Source organism: Homarus americanus, unplaced genomic scaffold (genome assembly GCF_018991925.1).
Source record: "Homarus americanus isolate GMGI-L3 unplaced genomic scaffold, GMGI_Hamer_2.0 scaffold74, whole genome shotgun sequence".
In the NCBI taxonomy this organism is placed as follows: Eukaryota; Metazoa; Arthropoda; class Malacostraca; order Decapoda; family Nephropidae; genus Homarus; species Homarus americanus.
The window spans coordinates 1,588,416-1,611,831 of NW_024716951.1; the positions used below are offsets into that span (position 1 = coordinate 1,588,416).

At 38.6% G+C, this 23,416-nt stretch overlaps 1 protein-coding gene across 5 annotated transcripts in view; it reads left to right on the top strand.

Moving 5' to 3' along the window:
- Positions 1–19,946, top strand: part of LOC121858598 (ralBP1-associated Eps domain-containing protein 1-like) — a 38,945-nt gene extending 18,999 nt beyond the window's left edge. For 2 of the 5 annotated variants that reach the window (XM_042355101.1, XM_042355105.1), the window contains exons 2-17: positions 4,011–4,185; positions 4,311–4,399; positions 4,741–4,933; positions 5,731–5,959; positions 6,333–6,468; positions 6,854–7,000; positions 8,361–8,453; positions 9,828–10,095; positions 10,297–10,363; positions 10,912–11,048; positions 11,598–11,656; positions 12,627–12,647; positions 16,101–16,257; positions 16,370–16,451; positions 16,863–16,965; positions 19,698–19,946. In XM_042355101.1, coding sequence (XP_042211035.1) covers positions 4,011–4,185; positions 4,311–4,399; positions 4,741–4,933; positions 5,731–5,959; positions 6,333–6,468; positions 6,854–7,000; positions 8,361–8,453; positions 9,828–10,095; positions 10,297–10,363; positions 10,912–11,048; positions 11,598–11,656; positions 12,627–12,647; positions 16,101–16,257; positions 16,370–16,451; positions 16,863–16,965; positions 19,698–19,760 — 2,019 coding nt within the window. In that variant the 3' untranslated portion in view covers positions 19,761–19,946. Of the gene's footprint in view, positions 1–1,071; positions 1,349–4,010; positions 4,186–4,310; positions 4,400–4,740; positions 4,934–5,730; positions 5,960–6,332; positions 6,469–6,853; positions 7,001–8,360; positions 8,454–9,827; positions 10,096–10,296; positions 10,364–10,911; positions 11,049–11,597; positions 11,657–12,626; positions 12,648–16,100; positions 16,258–16,369; positions 16,452–16,862; positions 16,966–19,681 lie in introns of those variants that run through there. The other 3 variants (XM_042355104.1, XM_042355103.1, XM_042355102.1) reach the window with 3 other exon arrangements.
- The last annotated feature ends 3,470 nt before the right edge of the window (positions 19,947–23,416 follow it).

Consider the following 23,416-nt stretch of genomic DNA (forward strand, 5'->3'; position numbering starts at 1 on the left):
AAGGTGTGGTAAAGCAACTTCCCACTAGATTAGGTTAGGTGGGTGGGTGGTGTTCTGAACTGTCCATGCCCGGGGTACCTAAACTAACTCCTGGCAGGTCTCTTGTCTCATTCAATTGTGGAGAAATGACGGGAAGTGTTGGTAGCGTGAGTTAATTTATGTGTGTGTGTGTGTGTGTGTGTGTGTGTGTGTGTGTGTGTGTGTGTGTGTATGTATGCGTGTGTGCGTGCGTGCGTGCGTGCGTGTGTGCGTGCGTGCGTGCGTGCGTGTGTGTGTGTGTGTGTGTGTGTGTGTGTGTGGTCGACCCAGCCTCCCGCCGCCACCACCAAAAATGAGTCTCGTTTATGACAATGTTTATGTAATGGTGTGGCCAGGTAGTGATGATGATGGTGGTGGTAGAGTGGTGATGGTGTGGTGGTGATGGTGATGGTGTGGTGGTGGTTTTGAATGTTAGTTTCAGTAGTTTGTAGAATTAATTATTATTGTTATTATTATTTTATGGTTGTTATTTTTGTGTGGGTTATAGATGTTGTTTATGGTGATGGTAGGGAGGGAGGTTAGGAGTGTTGGGGTGAGAGGGTGTGTGGTGATGAGGGAGGGAGGGAGTGATGGTGATGAGAGAGGGAGGAAGTGATGGTGGGGATGCAGGGAGTGAGGGAGTTGGGGTAGGTAAGGTGAGAGCCCCGTGCGTCGCCCCGTGATACAGTCCAGCAGCAGCCTGGGGGCGGGGTTCTCCACGCCCTCCCTCCCCTCTACACTGTTGCTACCCACCTCCTCCTCCTCCTCCTGTATCCCCTCACCTGCGTCGCCGTCAGTTGGAGTTGTTTTAAGGTAAACAGTGTTGGACACACCTGTGTTGTATATACTGAGTGGTTGGTGTGTAACGGGAGTGTGTGGCAGTGCCTCTATTCTTTGTAGTTCTCTCACCTATCAAAGACTCCCCTCAGCCTGAGGCGGCGGTGGTGCCAAGTCTGTAGCTGCCCAGCGTGGTGCACCATAACAATAACACGCTGCAGGAGTGCATTTGGCAGCAGCGGAGTGGCGTCCCACCGAACACACGACGCCGCAGGTCTCCAGCATGTTTTGGTTTCAGTTATGATGAAGACGCGCACGAGAGCGGGAGGTCCGCCCTGTGACTACTTGATCCATGGACTGGATACTCGACCACCTCACAGGTTTTATTTGGACATTTGGGAACAGTAAACCTTCGTGCGGCAGACAAGCGAACTTGAAGTATACTGAAGTAGTGGTGGAGGAGAAAAGCAGAAAACAGTGAGGAGTGTGTGTGTGGGGTACACTGCCTTAGTCTGCCCAACTAACTCACCTGGCTCACCCGCCCACCACGCAGGTCAGTCACCTCCACCTGCTTGTCACCAGTGGGCCTTGACGGTACCTCACCCATTCTCGGGTTTGTCAATCCGCCCTCGCTCCCTCACCATTCAGGGCTGGCTGACTGGCTGGGTGGAGGTGGAATGCAAAAGTGCCTGACGCAGTTGCATGTTGTATGTGATTAGTGACTGTAACTAGGAGGGCGTAATCTTGTTTGGAATGCTCGAGTCTCAAATTAGAAACAGTTAAACTCGTCTCCCCTTGATGCATTTTGGCATAAGAGTCACATTAATAAGATTCTTTACTGATTGGCATCCTCCCTCTAGTGATCAATCAGACAACTACAAACTACACATTATTAACCGTTCACGTTTACCCAGGAAGTACACGGCGCTGTGGAGACGTACTGTGAAAAAAATACAAATGCTATCACTTATCATCAACGTCGCTTCATTATGGACTGCCAGTAGAAGAAAGCTGTTTGTTGACAGCTGAATCATTGTTTAAATCTAGTCCTAAGTGTAGTTGAATAATACTAATAAACAGTAAATATAATGTTTTGTATATTTCAGCGAATTGGACACTTAAACTGTTACAGCCAAGAGGACATCCAACCAATTATATTACGAAAGCCATTACAGTACCGTACAGGAAACAATTCTAAAAGATACATTGTATATATAGATAAGGTGTAATAATAATAATAATAATTAACGGTTTATTGAAAAAGCATGGCAGCCGGAAGGCTGAAAATATACAATTATATAATTGGGGAATGGGTCTCTTGATTTACAAATGATGTACAAGTAACATAAGTGATACAAATATGATATATAATAATTAGGTGTTGATAATTTTTACAATGGTTGGGACTGTGCTGTTCTTGTAGCAATCAGTTCGTGCTCGTTTGGGCTGGAGCGGGTTGGGCGGGTGTGGCCACATGGCCAGGACAGTAGCTTGGGGCAATGCAGGTGTGCTCCATCCTTCAGGTTAGGTCAGGTCAGGTTAGGTCAGGTCCAGCCACACTCAGTATTGCTGTGTTTTTGTGCTTTTCCTTCGAGTTAAAATTGCCACTTTTGTATATCAATTGTGGGTTGATCGTCAATCTTTGCACTGTACTGTTGGTGTGTGTGTGTGTGTGTGTGTGTGTGTGTGTGTGTGTGTGTGTGTGTATGTGTGTGTGTGTGTGTGTGTGTGTGTGTGTGTGTGTGTGTGTGTGTGTGTGTGTGTGTGTGTGTGTGTGTGTGTGTGTGTGTGTGTGTGTGTGTGTGTGTGTGTGTGTGTGTGTGTGTGTGTGTGTGTGTGTGTGTGTGTGTGTGTGTGTGTGTGTGTGTGTGTGTGTGTGTGTGTGTGTGTGTGTGTGTGTGTGTGTGTGTGTGTGGCGCGCCTGTTCGTCTGGGTTCGTCTGTTCGTTCTGTTCGTCTGTCTGTCTGTCTGTCTGTCTGTTCGTCTGCCCGTTCGTCTGCCCGCCTGGTCTGTCTGGGTTCGTCTCGGTTCGTTCGTCTGTCTGTCTGTCTGTCTGGGTTCGCTCCGGTTCGTCGCCGTCTGTCTGCCCGTCTGCCCGTCTGTCTGCCTGTCTGTTCCGGCTCGTTCGTCTGCCCGTCTGCTCCGTCTGTTCGTCTTGCTCGTCTGTCTGTCTTCGTTCGTCTGTCTGCTCGTCTGGTTCGTTCGCCTTGCCCGTTCGTCTGCCCGTCTGTTCGTCTGTCTGTCTGCTCGCCTCGTTCGTCTGGTTCGTCTGTCTGTTCGTCTGCTCCGTTCGTCTGTTCGTCTGTTCGGTTCGTTCGTCTGTCTGTTCGTCTGTTCGCTGGTTCGTCTGTTCGTTCGTCTGTTCGTCTGTTCGTTCGGTCGTCGGTTCGTCACCGGTTCGTTGTCTGTCTGTCTGGTTCGTTCGGTTCGTCTGTTCCGTTCGTTCCGTTCGTCTGTTCGTCTGTCTGTTCGTCTGTTCGTCTGTTCGTCTGCTCCGTTCGTTCGTCTTCGTCTGTCTGTTCGCTCCGTTCGCTGTCTGTCTGTCTGTCTGCTCCGTTCGTCTTGTCTGTCTGTCTGTCTGTCTGCCCGTCTGTCTGTTCGGTTCGTCTGTCTGTCTGGTTCGTCTGCCTGTCTGTCTGTCTGTCTGTCTGTCTGTCTGTCTGTCTGTCTGTCTGTGCGTGCGTGCGTGCGTGCGTGCGTGATTTTCCTCCATGTTCTGAGAAATTACGTCAGTATTAATATGGTCTATTTTCTTACGGTGATAACGAAAACCCAAGATTCGTAGGACTAACATTATTATTATTATTATTATTATTATTATTATTATTATTATTATTATTATTATTATTATGGTTGCTGTTGATTTAGCTGTTATCATTTCTAGTAAAAGTTCATTTAAAAGACTGAGTAAAGGTTTCAGCGAATGTTTTAAGAATACCAGTACAGTACAGAGACCAGCAACTGATTTGACTCGATGCAGTGATGCTTTTTCAGGCTTAAAGTGTAGACAGTAGCTAATCAAGGTGGCTACAAATGACATGCACTGCTCATCTCTGCTGTACAGTTATTACCTACCAGTTTACTGCATAAATTCAAGTGTCAAAGATACTGTACTGTAATTTATGCTTCTAGAAATGATAGAATATCCACACCACTCCTAGACACTGGTTAATGCTTTTTGGGGGATAATTAAAACAATTAATAATCCGTTTCAGATTGGGCATGTGTGTGGGGGCATTAGCCAGGGCTGGTACGGTCGAAGGGAGTTGTTCGTGGCTCTGAAGCTGGTCGCTGCTGCACAACGAGGCTTACCGGTCAGGACTGAATCTCTCTTCCTTGGTGTGGATTTGCCATTGCCAAGATTACACACCAATAACAACACACATTATGGTGAGTGTGAGGGAGAGAGTTGTTTACTTTCACTCTGCCTCTCTTTTATTATTGATTGATGGAATCTGTAGCCATGTTTTATAAATAGAGGACTAACTTTAATTATGATTTCGTTTCATTTGCAGAAAACAATGTGGCTTACAACACAAAAGAGAACTGTACTTCAAGTCCAGACCTGATCCAGCTGAGTGACTCTGATTGCAACACTTCGCAGGTCAGGTTTATTACTGTCTCTCATCACAATTGCTGGTTTTACTGGGGTACAGATGAGAAATAGAAGTGCTGACTGACTGACACAAATGGCAGGCACGCCCTCCTTCAGTCACTAATGTTATTTTTGGTGTCGACTTTATTGATGAGCTGACTTTCTGTTATAAAGGGTCTCTTGATGGAGAAATTGCTCAGATATGTAAGTCAAATGACCTTCTATGTTATTGAAGTTATTTAGATTGATCAGTAGGTGATGTAACGCCTTCAAGGGAGCAGTAAAAGAGGTGACAAGACTTTCATTCGTGACTGTATGTGGTATTTTAACGTACACTTCTCACCATCCAGATGGTTGATGGTGGATACCGCATGATGGAGAGCGAAGATGGTGAAGGAGCGGACGAGAGAATGAGCGATCCTTCGGGACGGATGGTATCGCACTCTACGTCCGTGTCGTCGCCCGCGTCAGATTCCCCTACTCCCACCAACAGTGTTCACGAGAAAACCTGGGGGCAAGCTCACACACACTGGCATGGCCTAAGTCAGTTGGAAAATGTATTTATTTCACAGTATGGGATGAACTTTTTGAATATTTAGCTTGACATCTTTTTTTTTTCCTACATGTAGAATAGAAATGTTTCCACCATATTCATTGAGATCTACAGTGTTGTAGCTTTACTCTTAGACAATCATTCATTATTTATCACCTGTAGAATATTAGACTCTTCTTTTATGGCTTTTGATTTACTGTGTAGAGTAAATTTTGTATTACTGTATATGGATAGTAATTGTATATCGGGTTGCATGCCTCTCATCGACCAATACGACTCCCTGTGGGTGGTGGATTGATGTACACCTGATCGTAATAGATTATAATTGTCTGAGAATTGATGCAGTAGCCCTCAGTCTTACCACAGAATTCCATGCCACTCTTATAGGAGTTTCTCAGGAATTATTTAAAGTATTATTGTTCCATACTTGACACGTGGAGTTAGTCAGGAGTCAGAATTTTCTAAGAGAGGATTCGTAATGGAAGTGTAGACATATAATATATTTCTTTACTCACCATCCTCCTCTTTTTTTTTCATCGTTCATTGTCTTCCATCTCATTCTCCTTCTTTTCCACCTTTTCTATTTTATTCCTCTTTCTTTATTCCATCTTTATCTTATAATAATTACCCCAATATCTTTTCTCACTCTGTATATTCCCAGATGCCTCAAAATTCAATTGCCCAAATATAACTTCTTTTTTCTTTGCTCCAATTGTGTACATTTTTAGCCTTCTAGTGTGCTGTGAAGTATTCTTGTATGTTATTTTATGTTGTTGTTCTCCGACAGTCAATGACGAGCACCGACAGTTACTGGGCACAGAAGAGGATTCCTCCGAGTGTCATTCGTCAGGGGAGGAAGATTACGACGTGTGGACGATTAACGACGAACAGCGTCAGTATTACACCGAACAGTTCCGCTCCATGCAGAGTGATCTCACCGCGCTACTCTCTGGAACGGCTGCCAAAGAATTTTTTGAAAAGTCAAAACTACCAGTAAATGAGTTAAGTAAAATATGGTAAGTGGATTATGTTCTTGTTTGTGTGAGAGGAAGTTTTGTTGAAGTATTTATTGTTATTGAACTTATGTACAGTCACCTACACTTATACCTGGTATAGTGACTGGCACATTTTGTGAGATGTGGTAACTCTGTGGAGTGATTATCTAGCGTCCTTAAGTCTGTCTACTATTGTGGGGTTCCCTTGGGCCATTCTGGGAGTTTTAATACAATGTAATCAAACACAGAGTTGCCACATCTCACTGTACCAGCTGGTCAAATTATGAGAGATAGAAGTAAGATACCTCAGAGTCTCCTTGCTTTGGTCACTGGTTGAAATTATGAAAAGAAAAATGTGTGAAGAATCAGTATACAATAGTCAAATGTTTTACAGGCAGCTGGCAGATGTAACAAGAGATGGGGCACTGTCATTAGAGGAATTCTTCACAGCTATGCATCTTGTTGTTTTACGGAGAAACAACATAGAACTTCCTGAAACTCTACCACCATCGCTCTTTCCAGTGTTACAGGTATGATTTAATTTACCTTAGGCCTTTTATTCCTAATCTCGGTCTGTTTAAAGCAAAAAGGAGTTGGTCTCTTGAATGAATTAAACATACAGTAATCTTAAAAGCCACAAAACATAAATAAATGCTAGCAACTGCAGTTAAGGTGATGTTGCAATCACAGGGAGGTCACAGTGAGGGGGTATCAGAGGGAGATTGGATTCATAGTAGAGAATAGAGGACCATTCAGTATTATATTCAGTGACATTCCTTGAAAATTTTAAGAGAAAGTTTGGGTAAGTTGTAGATTATTAGATGATGAAAATGTTTAGAAATATAAACACCAAAGCATGAAATGATATAGTAAACATAATTAAATATATACAACTCAATGTCGTCTCCATCTTAGCGCAAGAGTAGCAGCAGCGGGGTAGAGGGTGGAAACTCTGGGGCATCCGGCAACTCTTCAGTGGTGGCTGGTGCTGCGGTCGTTCCTGACACAGAAGTCAGTTCCAAGGCAACGCCCGATCCTCTCTCGCCATCTAGAAATAAGGAGGTACAGACCTTTAGAGAAGTGACGCTTAGAATTTGGCTTCGCTGGTTTTGTTCATTGTGTGGGGATGCCTTGGTGAGAGCTTTACTATACATAAGTTCTGTACCCAAGTTAAGGTCTTACCCTGACTGGAACACAGGATGGTAATTGCACCTAAATTTTATTATTTGGATTTTTATTGTGAGTTATTTTTAAACTACCAAAGGAATTCTTTTCACATGGGTATCTTTCTCCACTTGAGTTTCTTTTTATTGTTGCCATAGTTGCCATAGTCACTGTGCCTCTGCTGATTAGTGTGCACCCTGCTGAATGACCCAACATAACATTAAACAAACTGTTCCTTTGACATTGCCTTCTTCTTGTGTCTGCACCTCTTACTTCCTTCTTTTTATTCCTTTATCAATTGGCCAGAATTACAATAATACACATTTGTCTTAGATGTATTAAATGAAACAAGTGTAATAAAAGGAATTGGCTCTTCAATGGCAAAAACTGAAATGTCATGGTGGTGGTGGTGGTGGTGGTATTCTTGTGGTGAATGATAAAATTGATAATGGATATTTTGAACCCTGTGGAAAAAAGCTGTCAATATTTCAAGTCATGCCATTGTGATAAGTTTAGGTGGGCAAATGTACTGGGGACTCATTAACTTTAAATGGCTGGGGACAGTATGGTGAGGCTACCTAATGAAATATATGGAGAACACTTTGTTTCTTGCATCTGTTGTGTCTCACTTCTCTGTCTCTTGATGTCTCTCACTTGCTTGGCGTGTGTGTGTGTGTGTCTCATCCTGCTTATGGGTCTCACTTGGTGTCTCTCATCTGCATGGAATAAGGGAATAAAGGCATCTATCTTGTTTATTGATAAGATTATGAAATATGCTGCTATGGAATGAAAAGTTCTGCTTCCCTATCTAGTGAAATTTAATCATCGTTTGTCCCCTTCTGACAAAACTATGGAGGGGATATACAGGATGTTGCTCTTCACCTTTCTGTCTTTCCATCTGTCTGTTTTGATCTTAATTTTCTCTCTATTCACTGCACAGAAACCTTTTAACCCCTTCACTACGGGGACGCCTCAATAAGGTAACGCCCGACCATTTTATTCAGCACAGAGGCGACCCCGTACACAAGGGGTTTAAAGATTGTTTTAATCAGATTTAGCCACAAGTGTAGAGGATAATGAGGTAATAATGATGCACCTTTTATGTTTTAGGTATTTAATGCCTACCTGATGGACACTTTTTGAGGATGTGTGTTGTTGTGCAGCTTGTTATTTTTTTATTATTATTTTAGTTTGTATTACTTTGGTGTTACTTTTGAAGGAGAGAATACTTAATGAATCTTAATCATTTCTCTTACAGTGGACAAAGTTCGTAGATTCTCCCACCAGTACATTATCTTCTCCTGGTTTAAAACCCGTAAATTTCGACTTTCAAAAATCAGCCCTTGAGCAGGTGAGTCAAAATTGTTTGATTTATGCCTGAATCCAGTACAGTAACATGTTTTACCATGCTGAGAGGAAGATGGAGTGTACAGTACATGATCCCTTCTCAATGTTGGTCTTTAAAAATTTTCTCTTTTTCATGGAAAGTATTTGGTAGTGCAGTGAAACCTCTATTTAACGGACTATATGGAGAGAAAAGTCCATTATATTGAGGTTCATTAGACGTGAAACCTCCATCTAACGAACTGTGTAGAGATGAAAGTCTGTTATGTCGAGGGTCCGTTATGTGTGTGAAACTCCCCATCTCACGGTTTATATATATATATAGAGAGAAGTCTGTTATATAGAGCTTTCACTGTAATCAGGAGGTACAGTACTGTACTTTGAAGAATGGAGTCCAAGGAGGAAGTTTGAGGTCTTAAGATTTCACATTTCATTCAGTACGGTGTATTAAGAGGTAAAGTTGACAAATTATCGCATAGAACCTTACTAAATATTTTGATAATTGTACAGTTTGGCAGCTTGTGTTGTATTGAGTGGGTAAGAGTAGAAAGTTCACATCTTGTCCAGGTTTTTAATGTGATTTCCTTGTGTTAGATGGTAAAGGTTTAGACTAATTGTTGCTCTAATATCGTCTAAGATAAGGCCCATTACATTCAACATTTGGTCTTATGAGTGATGGTCATAGTGTTGTAGTTAGTAACAGTTATAGTAGGCCTAACAATGGTAGCCAGTCTGCCAGTAAACAGGAATAAATTTGATATAGCATTTACCAAAAAAATAAAAATAAAGCATTCATTTGCTCCTACACATGAACTGACACTATGAGATCACGTGTTTTATTGTATACTACTGGTAATTGTGTGAGAGTTATATACTCACTGTATAAAGGGTGAGATATTTAACAGAGATGTGAGGTATAAAAAGGAGTCGCTGTGTATCGCTAGATGGTACCACAATATAGGTACAGTACTTAGAAATAAATATAATTTCCTGTCCCATTCCTACCCATATCTCAGAAAGAATGATATACGTACCTGAGAATTCATTAAACCTTATACCTGAAGGCATTATGGATGAGACGTTAAAATAATACTCTCTCAGACTTGGTGAGATTCTTGAGAAGTTGGAACTTATGACGGGATTACTGAAATGTTTAGGAAGTAAAGTACAGTACAAGTAAATTACACCACCTGTATGGGGGACCTGTACTTAAAATGAAAAAATTATTATTTGGATATTTGGCAGATTACAAAATTATACATGACTGTATTTTTAATAGAGATCTAACATTAGCCAAGCCTTTTTATTAAACCTGGGAACAACATTGTAGATAGAGTGATGTATTTGTGTTTTTTACCCAGGATAATTTTTTCATTCACAGGACCCAAAGATCTTTCACCCAAAAGCAGTGAGATTAACACCAGAATCAAAAAGACTAGAAGTTACGGAAGTAGATGGTCCAGCGTCCTTTAGCCCCGACCCAGCGTTAACCTCGAACGAATTAAACTCCTCGACGACGTCCTCAGACCTCCAGCCCGGACAATCCACAACTTCCTCTGGGTCAGGAACTACACAAGGCAGTCCCAAGAAATCTCAGGAAGGACAAGATATAAAACCAATTCAACGACCTCTTCCAAGAAAACCTGCAGGTAATTTTGATGTATTTGTCTATTTTGGTATGTAAAGGATTTTTATTGGCTTGGAAACTCAGAATTATTTTAAAAAGTTGATAAACTGATGTCACTACTTGTCCTCACATTTTATTACTTACTACTTTTTTTGCAGGTGTTGTTTTTCATAAGTATTTTTTACGATGGATATAACAAATAATGACACAGTCCCTATAACAGGTTCGTCGTCTGGAGTTCTCCCGCCCCCACCCCAGTCATCCGTAGGCACTCCACCTGAAGACAATGGGTGAGGCTTCTTAATGAGACAACTTATTGTTTTTAAATCAGTTTGCATAAAATTTCATTACATCAGGACCAGAAGTATCAAATATCATAGTTTGTTATGTAGTAGAAAGCTAATTAAACTCTATATCTTGGTAGGGTGCTTCAGTTATCACAGTTTGTCACAGGCCAGCAAGGACATCACAACAGGAAGAGTTGTAAATGTGTCAGCTGTTGTCACTTTCAAACAAAGCAGCCAGGAGATGTTTCCTCCGATCACTGAACATTTTAGCCGTGCTCATGTTGTCACGGCTTACCCTTTTGGATTTGAATTACATAGGATTTATTTTATTTTGCACTTTAGTACCAATTTATGGAATTTTACTTAATTTGAAATAAAGAAGATTAGATATAGTTTTAAATAAATTAATTATCCCTTCGTGTAAGTTTAAATTGTTCGAACTGAAATAATAATATTGATCATGTTATCAAAATACTCCATATCTTTTTTATTTATTTTATTTATTTTTCATAATTGTAAAGACGTTGTCAAGAATGGGATATTTATTGCAGGATGTACGGTCCTACAAGTTTGCCTATGATACCAAGTGCTCCTTTACCTGGTGGGAAGAAGGAGCCACCGCCGCCACCACCCCCGCGACCCGCCAGAACTCACACACGCTCATCTTCCCTTGACCTCAATAAATTTAGTAAGTTATTCATGTAGCTTTTTTGGATTTTTTCCTCTACAGACTTCTTGTAATGTTGTACAATATATCAAATTTTATGTAAAGGGTTAGGTGAGGTGAGGATCTGTGTTTACAGGCTGTAAGGATGCTTTTCAGTTCAAGGTGCGAGGTGGAACGAGAACATTGCTTTATTTAGTTCCCAAGTAAGAACTCGGCACAGTTCTGTTGATCCCTTTATTTCTCCTTTAATGGGTTAAGGAGGGAATTAGGGAGTGGATAGGGAAAATGGAGGAAGAAAGGGACTTGTGCAGTAATGGGGTGGCCTAGAAATTTGTGTTGTGGAGGAGTGAGACGTAATAGATAGAACAAGACAAGAACGTAGGTATACCAGTTTACAGCTGAAAAGATTTAGTATCCTTACTAATATTTATGTATATTATTATCCATAAGGGTGTCTCTTAGTTTCCGTCAGATGGTACGTCCTCAGTGTACCCCGTGGCCTGAAAACCTCACTCAACCTGATATACATTTTATTTACTATTTCTAATGCTCTTTTGCATTGGTGTACAGATCGGAGCAGCTTCCTAGGAGCTCCCCCAGCAGTCCCGCCTCGAGCCTCCCCTGGAGCTGTAAGTATGGCAGGTTTTTCTGTATCTGATCTCAGGGCATTGTCACATTTCTTAATTAATCTTTCATGTGTAGTTAAGATATTGTAGTGTATGGTAATTTTGTTTGTTTGTTTGTTAAGGAGCTCCAACTGAATACTACAGCTCTTAAGGCATTTGTCATTGATGTAGATCCACTTTTAGTATAATATGCATGCTAATGTATTACTGTATTGTAGTAGCTTAAATCACTTCAAGATTTTTTACAGTTTTATTATTTTTTTTATGGGAAATATGTGAAAACTAAAGTTACTGTTCTCAAAGTTTAATTTTCTGAAAATTATAATAGGTATATACGAAAAAAAATTGATATGAATCCTCTATAGGTTGAAAAGAGAAAAATAATATTTAAAATGGCCACATCCATTAATTTTTAAATTGTGAGAGATGAAGGCTATTGGTACTCAAAATATGCATATGGAGAATTTTGTGGCTTGAATCACATTTTTTTAGTACCAGCCTTAAAGAATTACAGGGCCATTGGCTCTTGGTTTTCATCCCAGTACATATCAGTGTTGGAGTGATTACCAGCACTCATAACACTTGGTACAAGATACTGCATACAGTAGTTATATTTAACCACACCAAGAAATGAAAAATAAATCAGAAATTTCACTAGAACAGTCCTCTGTGTCCGAGATATTAAAGAACCCTTTTGATACTTTCTTTAACTCCATGTATCTAGAATGTTTGAAAATGAGTTGTTCATTGTACCATATGAATTATGTTTTGCAGTGTGTGTGTGTGTGTGCTGTATTATGTTAAATTTATATACATTGTGTATGTATTAGTATGTTTTTTCCCCTGTGGAGAATGTGCGAGTTATTATTTTGTTTGAATTGTCTTGCAGTGTTTATTATGTATATTACATGTATACTATGTATGTATAACTGGGTGTTTCCCTTGCCTCCCCACTACCACGTGTACTGTACAGAGAGAGCTCCCCCCCATCAGGGTAAGTAATGAGGTGTATGCATCTCTTTCCACCTGAGTACTGGACACGGTTGCTAACTCTTATTGACGGCTTTTTCAAGGTTTTTGGAATTTCTTGCTGCAACTGGGAAATGGTACATTGCATGTCTCGGGTCACAGATTTTGCAAGAGAGTCCCTGAATGAATTACGTTTCCTTTCAAAGTTATTTTTGTTTTATATATGACTAGCTATTAGAGGAAAGGTTTTTAACAAGATAGTAAGGTTTAGCTATATAAAAAATAATTGTGTTTATAGTAACTTGACTGACACCATAAGAAGACATGTAAGTGTGTTGGTTCTGATTAACATTAAACGTATTCACTTGTTTACTGCTTAATTCCATGCTAGGAGACTCGTGTATAATCCTGCAGCCACGTGTACAGTGTTAAGACTCCTACTAGACGGTGGTGGCTTGTACTAATCCCGAGGTATGTTCCCATCACAACCGTAGCCCTTAAACAGGACCAACAGATAATGACAGGCGAGTTTTACGTTGCACACAGGATACGTAACATGAAGAGTTGGCACCTCTCTGCTAAGTGACAACCTCTGTAACCTCTGTAAGGGCTATGACTGTAATGGAACAGTATTATCTTAAGCTCTGGATGAGTTCAAGCTGCCGTTGTTTCAGTGTCATCTGGGGATTAACACTGTAGAGATTTTTAGGATCAATACACCATTTTTGAACTTGATGTTACCTTCTTAGGTTTCTTGATTTAAGAATGTAATGAAAACAAATTTTATTTATTTATTTTTTTTTTTTACCTTTCATATGTTAATTTTTATTTTCATATATTTATTTTCTTGGTCAAGTTACTGTAAACCTCGATAACTTTTTTTGGGGGGAACTTACCTTTAATTTTTACCTTTTCGATACCTAGTAAAGCTTTAGGTCACAAGGTAGCTGGAGAAATACTTTGATTTCTTTAAAATCTTCTTTATCCTTTGGATGTATAACAAAAATATTTTTTTAAATGATAATAGATTAATTGTTGCAGGTAATAACTCAAATCTTTGCTACTAAAATGAGAAAATATAGTACTGTAGTAACAGGTGTAGTTCTTTTAAAGCTTCCTGACATATAGAAACAATTACTGTATTATCAAACAGTATCCCAATAGTAAACAGATTTATGTACATTTTTTCAAGTTACAGTAGTGTACAAAAGTATCTTATTTAGTCTATTTATACAACAGGGTGTCCTAAGAGTCTGGTCCCTTAGATTTTTGACAATACTGTATATCAATAGAAGTTAAAACTACTTGGCATTTGATTATCACTGCCCATCTTTATACAGAACTGGTACCTCATTGTGTGAGCAGGCGACATGTAGTAACAATTGCATGGCATTTAATTTCAACAGATACTAACATCTAATTTGTAGGACCAGATTTTGGGGGAAACCTTTGTGTATGTTCCTGCATTCATACCTGGTACAGTGGCTGGCATGTTTTGTGAGATGTGGCAAATCTGTGTTTGTTTACATGGCTATTAAAACTCCCAGAATGGCCCTAAGGAACCTTGCAATAGTAACCAGACTAAGGATACTAGATAAGCATTCCACAGAGTTGCCACATCTCACAAAATGCACCAGCCAGACACTGTACCAGGTATAAGTGGTGGTGACTGTACATTATTCTAGCAGACGTTAGTGATTTTTTGTTATTTACATGTATGATAAATATGATAACCACACTGTACTTTAAATATTTACTCTGATATGATTGTTTTGTTGTTTTTATTGAATAATTTTAATGCTAAAGATTTTGATAAGTTTTCTTTTAAAGTTAATGATAAGCTTGTGCTTTTCACCTGTGGTTCACTTACACACATATCCTGGCACTCACGCACAAAGCATATCATTATTCATGAATTATTTTCTTATCTCACTGATCTGAAGTATGTGACGTATCCCAAATATATTATTACTCTGCACCATAGTTCAGTTGATAGCTCTTTTGATTCTGTTGAGGGTTCAGGACCTTGGCCAGGTAAGGTTGGCAGGGCACAATTTACTGTGATGTGCATTAAGCGGGGTAATTAGTGGTCGTAATAACACTTGGAAAATTTAATGACATTTTTCAATGCTAATTACTCACCAACTCGCAAACATACTGCGGTGAGTTTCAGACATGACTTACATAAAACATCTTACATATACATAATTCTCCACTAATTTTACTATTTATTGGACTCAAATATGTAGGCATTATTCACTGAGGCAAGTTTTAGGAGTTGACACATGACATATGCTATCAGGTAGGGCATAAATTTGTACGGTACAGTTTTGACACCAATATTCTGTCACACTGCCACTGCCAAATCATGTTGTGTTGGTACCCTAAAATAATGAGAAATTATATATATTTACACTGCTGTATTTACAAAGTCTTTCCTGTGTTTTAGTACGTATGAAGGGTGTGATATTGTTGGTAGCATGAAATCAGGCACAGAGCAATGTCAGACTAAGTACACTGATAGCGAGTGTCTTTGTGTACTTTGACATGGATTTCACTCATACAGCACACATAACATTTTTTATGGGAATACTGCTTTTCCCCAGTGGAAGGAATCACTGTAGGGAATTGTTGAGCAGTCAGTCACAAAGGGAGTTCACCACCAGCTGTGCGACGACCTCCAGGCCTCTGACGAGGTACTGCATTGGTCTCCAAAAGCTGCCTTACCACATTCAATGAAAACTCGTACAGTGTAGGTTTTTTACCTGTCTTCGCGAAATAAAGAATGTGTGCATTCAGAAGGGATATGTCCAAAAGATTGAAGAATAGTTTTTTGTACCATTTCATGGTCTTACGTCCACAATCTATACTAGAGATCGTGCTGTCAGACTTGTCAACCAGACACATGTTGGAGATGTGTTAAGGACACGGTGTGGCTTGTAGAGTCTCATCCTGGTCTTGGAGTCGACGTTGTGGGTGATGGAGTCGGGTGTATGGTGTCAGGGTCATCAACATCACTCTCTCTCACTTGTCTGGTGGGTAATCAGGGTCATTGACATCATCAGAATCACTCAAATCACTGTTCATTCCTAATGGCTCCTCAGCATCACAAGGAGCATCCTCATCAAAGAGAGAGTTTATTTCAGCATCACTGATAGTACAATGTGAAAGCATCCTTACAGAGTGGGACAGACGAAGGTACTGGCGTGTTGCCAAGAAGCACGAGGTCTAGTCAAGTGATTGCCTGCCGGGGTGAATTCCAGACAACTCAAGATGTTTATTTATAGTTCTAGGGCTCATAGAGTTAGTGGAAATTTAAAAAATTTCAAGACGTTGATATACACTCTAAACCTGGGAGTCCCTTATCTTAGCGGGCATTAATCTACGCCCCACACCACGTAGGAGTTAAGGAAAAAAATGCATATTTTCTCTCTCCCTACATCTGGTTATATATTATAAAGAGATATATCTTCCTCAGAGTTCACCAAAGAAACTAATATACCAGAAGAGTGATGGGGACATGGCTGGAATAGAGGCCAGCCAGGGTGAGGATGGAATTTACCCCCTGGAGGCTCGGCCAGTTGTGGAACACGCTCGCAACTCGGCTTTCGAGGTCTATCGCAAGCCACACCAAGGTATGTGTAAAAACCACTCGAAATATTAATTATATCACAGTGTTTGAGAGTTCAATGAGGTTCATGATAAATAATAACTTTTTTATACTTATTGAAGATGAATGTTTTACAGAACTTGGGTCTGCGTTTGAGAGAGTCTCAGGTCAGCGGGGAGAGGAGGAAGAAAGAGTACGACATTTGTCGACAGGAGCCAGGTACGTTTATTTTATATTACAGTAAATTTTTATCTTACACATTTTGGGTAGCAACAAATGTCTGTTATCTATAGCTTTTGCCCATATCAACACCGAAGTTTTGTTGCTTATTGGCTGCCCAAGATAGACTGTCAGGAGCATACACTTAATGAATGCTAAGGAGTGCACAATTAATCATGATTTGTTTATATGTTTTACTGTTTTAATATTTGTATCTGTGTAATGACATGGTTTGAGGCTCAAGGTGGCTGAATAACAAACACTTTAGTTGGAAAGAAGAAAAAATTTATTTTTTCTAGATAGAACAATAAATGGTAGGGTTGCACTACTTCTGTCAACTATTTTTCATAGAGTCTTGGGTGCAGGTTTGTGATCCATTGAATAACTCTTGTCTTATTTATTCCTCTTTAGACCAAAGGACAAAAGAGAGATTCAGGCATCTATTAGGACAACAACAGAGAAGAACACAATATTAACAAGATTAAATTCTGAACTCAATCAAGAATTAGCAGAGGTAGGTCATCCAAAACTTGAATTAAGTGTGTAAGAAGTAAACAAGATGGAGAAATTCCATTGCCCCTTGATCTAGTTGTTTCAGAATTTGATAAGAGTAGTGCAGTTTTAGTTAGAGAAATAAGGTACATGAGGTACTTGTTGTGATGGGACAATTGGAGGAGGATAATACTGTCAAAGGTAAACATGATGGACTGCATATTAATCTTGTTGCTGCTCAAGGTGTATCTAAAATTTATATTGCCCTGGTTTTTGTCTCGGGGTGAAATGATGAGACTGTAATACTGTATAAGAATATTTACAACATTGTCTGTCTGTTTGTAAACTTAGATCCTGTAAGTACACAAGTTGTTTCCTTTAAATTCTGTATTGATGAAACTTGGTAGGAATGTTCTCAGTCAGAGAACATTTAAGGAGTCCATGACTATGTACAGTACATCTTCATCTGGAATGACTAGAAAATCTTAATTGTCACAGAATTTGTTATAGATTGAAGTCAAGACACAGGTTGATATACAGTATTGATATACAGTTTGATGTTGTATGTTGCTTGGTACTGTGCCCACTGTTGGGGCATACTGTAGTAGTAATTTCTCTTCTTTTCCACAACATAAACTGCATTCATATCTTGCTTGACTAATATGTATAGGAACTGTCTCAATTTTCATTATTTAATTATTCTGTTGTGATGTGACAAGTGAAAGATGGGTGAAGCTGTATGGTTGTGTAGGTGGAGAAAAGTGTTGGACTTTGAAAAATACCTTACAGGATAAAACCTGTAATGTGGAGTCATAGTATGGGCTGGTGTAGAGGAGAGCAGAGCCTATTTACTCATTAGCAGAGTACTGTATTAAGTCTGCATTAGATTATGATAAAAGTTTCCCCGGGATCATTAAGACTTCACTGGGCTCTATGAGCTCGAGTCATGAGCCAATACATATAGGTTTTAATATTTAATATGAAGTGGTGAGCCCGTGTATATACAGCCCTCTAACCCCCTCCCCCACCCCCCTTATTTCCTCCCCCGCCACCCATGGTTTACACACATCACTGTGTTGCCAGACAGGAAATCCCTGACATGATGGAGGGTATTCTCTGGAGCTGTAGGCAGGGTGAGTACTGTACTCTGTTTACACTCTTTGTTTCCCTGTATTGTTTAGGTTGATACACACCAACTTAGCTGATCCCTCCCCTCCCCCCATAAAAAATCCTTCATGTGTAAAGAATCAATCACTATTACAAGCCTTATTATGAGTCATTCTTCATCTTATTCAATATCATAATCTTGTGATATTGATTATCAGAATTTACTCTCACTGTGATTCTGGTAGGTACGTGTCCTGTGTCATTTGTCACATAAAATTTTCAAATACTGTAATACATCTCGTGTTACTGTGAGGTTATGTGGGAGTGCACCATATACCTGGGAGCTCTGTTACACTCGTGTTAGTGTAGCCTTCGGTGGTCATGTCTAATTTCAGTTGGTAACACAATAAGTTTCTTCAGTAGATCTGCTTTCCTCTTACTTTTTTATTTGTTTGCATCACAAATTGTAGGCAATTGTGCAGTTTATGCCTCTAAATGCCAAAATATGTCACTAGATGAAGACTATCTAACTCTAGTAAGGAAATTGCTCATTGGGCAACTCTCTGTGTTGTGTTCCCTTATGGGTTTTGTTGACATCAGTGCTTTGGTGACACTCACTCAGTTGTGACTGTACTGTGGGAGAGATCAAACTGATTATGCTTATAAAGTCATTGTAAAGTTCTAATTACTGGTTCTCCAACACAAAGAACCTGAAAAGTTGGTTTAATAGAGCAAACATCAAGCCTTCCAGTGATACAGCAACTCAAGGTAATCATGAAGCTAATTAGCAACAACACGTGTGTTATCTAGAAGAGTATTAGGTTGTGTTTGAGGAACACTTTAAGTTGTACAATGATGTCATGTTCCTGGTGAGAAGATACAAACATTTCAATATACAGTTCAGTATTGTATCATCTAGTTTCAGAGTTTTATTGAGGTAATCATTCTCTGTCAGTATCTTTGTAAATCTCAAGTGTGTGATTGTGCTGCAACTTGTTCAGTTAGCCATTAAATGCAATTCCTTGTGTGTGTGACTCTATCAACCATTACATATTTCTGATTGTCCGTGAATGATATCTTTGCAATGTCCCATAATTATCTATGATGTCCAATAAATTGGGGAAGCGCTGGGACACTGTACTAGGACCCATCCTGTGGTAATTCTATCAGTCACTGCCCTCATTTTACACTAATTGTTCAATGTGATTATAGTATTTTAATAATTTTTTTTATTTTGTTTATTAGTAAAAATTTCTTTCAGAACAATGAGTATAATATTGAAACAGTGTTCTAAGAGGCATGCCGGTACAGTATTCATATTGCATATTAAGATGTGGCATCATTCAAAATTCATTGTGAAACTTTATTGAATTAATCCCTTTGAGACAGGCATACTGTTATTTTATTAATTTTTTTTGTCAAACAGATGCCTCTGTCTTAAGAACCAATGGTAAAATCATGAGGTTTGTTTCATGGCACAAACATAATATTCAGGCATTTATTATTATTATTATTATTATTATTATTATTATTTTATTTAACTATTTATATTTTTCTTTTATTTATTCTTTTTACCAAATAGACTTCCATATTTTGGTGCAATGTTAATTGCAGTTACAACGAAATTTAAGCCTTTGTATTTTTCAGGTGATGGAAGAGAGAATTGCCCTTGAAATGCAACTGGAACAGATGAAACCATTTTCAAGTTAGTCAGTCCATCAACCTGGCGTACTGATGTGATGTGTGTTGGTAGAGGTCGTCCATTTTCTCTCAATCTCTTTGTCAGCAGTTAAAATTTTTATTTTCCTTATTTTACATTCTCTTGTAAAAATGTTCGTTCTTGTAGGTCTCCAAGTATAGTTTCATATTTGAATATTTACATTTTTAATGAATTAATCTTTGGTTTGCTTTTCCTAATTTGGTTAGTGTTGTTACTTTGATATTTTCTTTTTGTTTCAAAGACGACTTATTAGAAATAATAAAACATTAATAAGAGTACGGTCCTGTGCCATTATTGGTTTTATATTAATGGCATCTGTGGACGTATGCTAAGTTACAGTCTACATGTGAAGGTTTGACATCAGTAAGGCTTTGGTTGTAATTGTTTCAAGATTGCTTCACTGTAAGAAGTTATTTATACAATATGCAATTTGTGTACATAATGTAGTCTTTAGAGGGAACTAAACATTTCATAATGAGCGAGCTCTCTTCAGTATTGTTCAGTTGTGTTCACATTGTTAAACCATTGGAACTTTTTGAGTACCATGTCACTGTGGCTCGTGGGCCGTGTTCTAGATCTTAACTAGCAAAAAGGGTGTACGCTCGCTCCAAAAAGTGTCATTACGATTTTGTGAGAGACAATACCGACAGCAGTCAAAGGATTTTGACAACCTAACCGTGACGACAGGAGTCTCTTTGTTCATTTTGAAATTCGTCGGGCCCCTCAGTAAAGATACTATTTGGAGCGAGCGTGCGTAGAGAACTGTTGGTGCAAGGTAGGTAACTTATTCCACTTAAGTTATTGTTATATATCTCCATTTTCTTGATGTGAGAAAGTATCTGATACAAAATTTTCCCCATCGTTACTTTAGATGAATGAGGTGAGGACAAGAGGCTGTAGGATGAGCTGGAAATTAGAATATATTGGTAATTACTGTATAAGATTTCTCTAAAAAACAAAAAAAACATTTTTCTGTTGTTGAAGACTGTTTCATGGTGATTATTCCTTTATTGAACTGAACAAAAAAGAACCTTAATTAAGAGAAGTTTGGAGACTGGCATGTTGATGTATTTATTGAATAATCTGGGATAAACAAACATCCATTTGAGAATGACGATATGCTAGTCTCAACCCCAAGTGACGAGTGTTGTTACTATCTTGTGCATCGCCCATTGTTACAGTTGTTATTATTAAAAGTTGTTTTTTTGTACTGTATACAGACGTCACCTAGTAGAATAACTGGACAAACAATTTATATCGTGTTGGATAATTTAATGAGCCGTGAGATGGTGATATCTGCATTGTAGAGTTTTAGTATATATATCTCCCTATTAGATGTTGTTGATGTATTAGTCGATATGTCAGGTTTAATGAATGAACGGCTGTGATAATTCTGTAAAAAGAAAAAAATATTTGATGATATACTTTTTGATTCACTCTTTAGCAGCAGCCATTATTAAAAGTTTATTGAATGAATGCTTGATGACATTCACAGCGAGGGTGAAAGTTGTAGGAATGTCTTTAACCCTGAGAGGGGAGTCAGTCGTTCCTGAAATTTGAATCCTCCCATAAATTCACTTGTGTATGTGTTCTCAGATGTCTTATCATTAGATCTCAGTTAGTAGTAGAATGTCAATTTCAAATTATTACCAAAACAGCAAAGATAAGATACAGTTAAACACTACACTATCCTTAAGAAACTAACAATTTGTGTGTATATCTGAATATAGTAAATAAGAGCTGTAAGAGTCAGAATCGTGTACGGTATATTGTGAAACTCTGTGATTTTTACCGAGGATGGCAATTAGTGTGTGTGTGTGAGTGAGTGAGAAATATGCTATTTTGTCTGCTTGCACTCGATATTGTTGTCTTCTAAGATCAAAGGGAAAGTTCTTTTTTGTTTTGAATTAACCAGTATAACAAGAAAATTTCCCTCATTCATAGTTATATACTGCCATTACCATAGGAGACTTCAGCTTGTGCATACTGGATATGGAATTTTTCAGGACTCTATCTCTATTGTCTTCTTCAAACTGCACACATACAGTAAAATACCACAAGATCATTTACCAAGGCTTTATGAGTTGTTTACTATGCACCGACTTCACTCATGGTTCAACCTGTGTTAAACTTTCCAAAGATTGTGTTAGTTTGTGTTCTTCAAGCAACTGTAATGTGAAAATTTGAGGATAAACACAAGAAATTAATAAAAAATATTGAAGAAATAATAAAACTCACTTGAGCTCATGAGAACCATTCACTCAGCTGCATCACAGGATTCCAGCGAGGTGTTCGTGGCTTTCAATGTTGTCACACTGTGCTTGAAATATTAATCCACATTTAAGGCTGTATAACAGTACTATAGCCAATGAGTACAAGTTTTCCACTATTTCTGGTGCTACCCCACATAAAAGGGAGGGTTACTTATTATTACAAGATTAATTAGCATTACACTGTACTTGATAAATGAAAGTTAACTAGACCACTGTTAGAAGAATATGGTGCTTCTGTACATACTGTTTACAATATTAAGAAAAGTCTAGATTTTATGAGCAATGTGTGCAGTGATGGGAGCTAAAGAAAGACCTTGTGAAAGGCTCATATGGGAGAACCAAACATCAATGATAGTGTACTGTAGTTTAAAGAGAGTTGATGCTGGAATTATGTAGTTACTGCTCTTATCCCAAGTATATACTATGGCAGTGGAGATGTCTCATAGAAAATTTAATTCATATTACCTGTACATACAACTGGCTGATATATTTCAAGGTGTATCACAGTATATTTTCTCTGGAGTAATATGATGAGAAAAAACAGTACAAACATTGTATCAAGTTATCTCAGACAATAGATTATGTTCTGACCATATAAAGTGTGGTACAGTACCTGCCTGATGGTTGGGGAATGAGACCCTGTTAACATCTGAACCCAGGCTATAATCTTTACTTCACAAAACTGTAATATTTCTCACTTTTTCAGTCCCATGGGTACACGTACTTGTGGCATTCTACTGTATGTTGTTTATCAAAAGACTCGTGTACTAAAAAAATGTCAACTGAGTGAAAGTTTCCCAAGCCCGGTTAAAATCACCTGTTGTTCCATGTAGCTAGGGATTATGCATACTGTTAAATTAATATCAACAAATTTCTACTCTGTTTTTTGACACACTTTGAACCAATAGCAAAGTGCTGTATACAGATTTAATGATTATAAAGTTTTAGCCGCTGTGACAGTATTAACTAGGTGTGACTGAGAGGTAGTGCATCTGAACTTATAAACATTATCCTTGGAATGATAGGTGACTAATTAGCTACCAATAATTATTCCTTTGAGTTCAAAAATGGAGTTAGTACATAGTCAGAATTAGAATTTATCCTTTCTTATCTGTTTGCATTTTTATTTTTTATTTTTAAACGATAGATAATGCAATTGTGCTCATATTTTGTATTTATATTTATTGGGGAGGTCACTAGTCTAAGAATATTACTCATACTTGTTCTTTATGGAGAGCTTCCCGGTGTTTACTATATTTTGGTGCATAATTTAAATTTTCACAGTCTGAAATGATTCCAACACTGACATATATTTTTTTTAGTTTAATATAATTCCATTTTCATTATCTTTGCTTCTCTCCAAATTTTGTGTT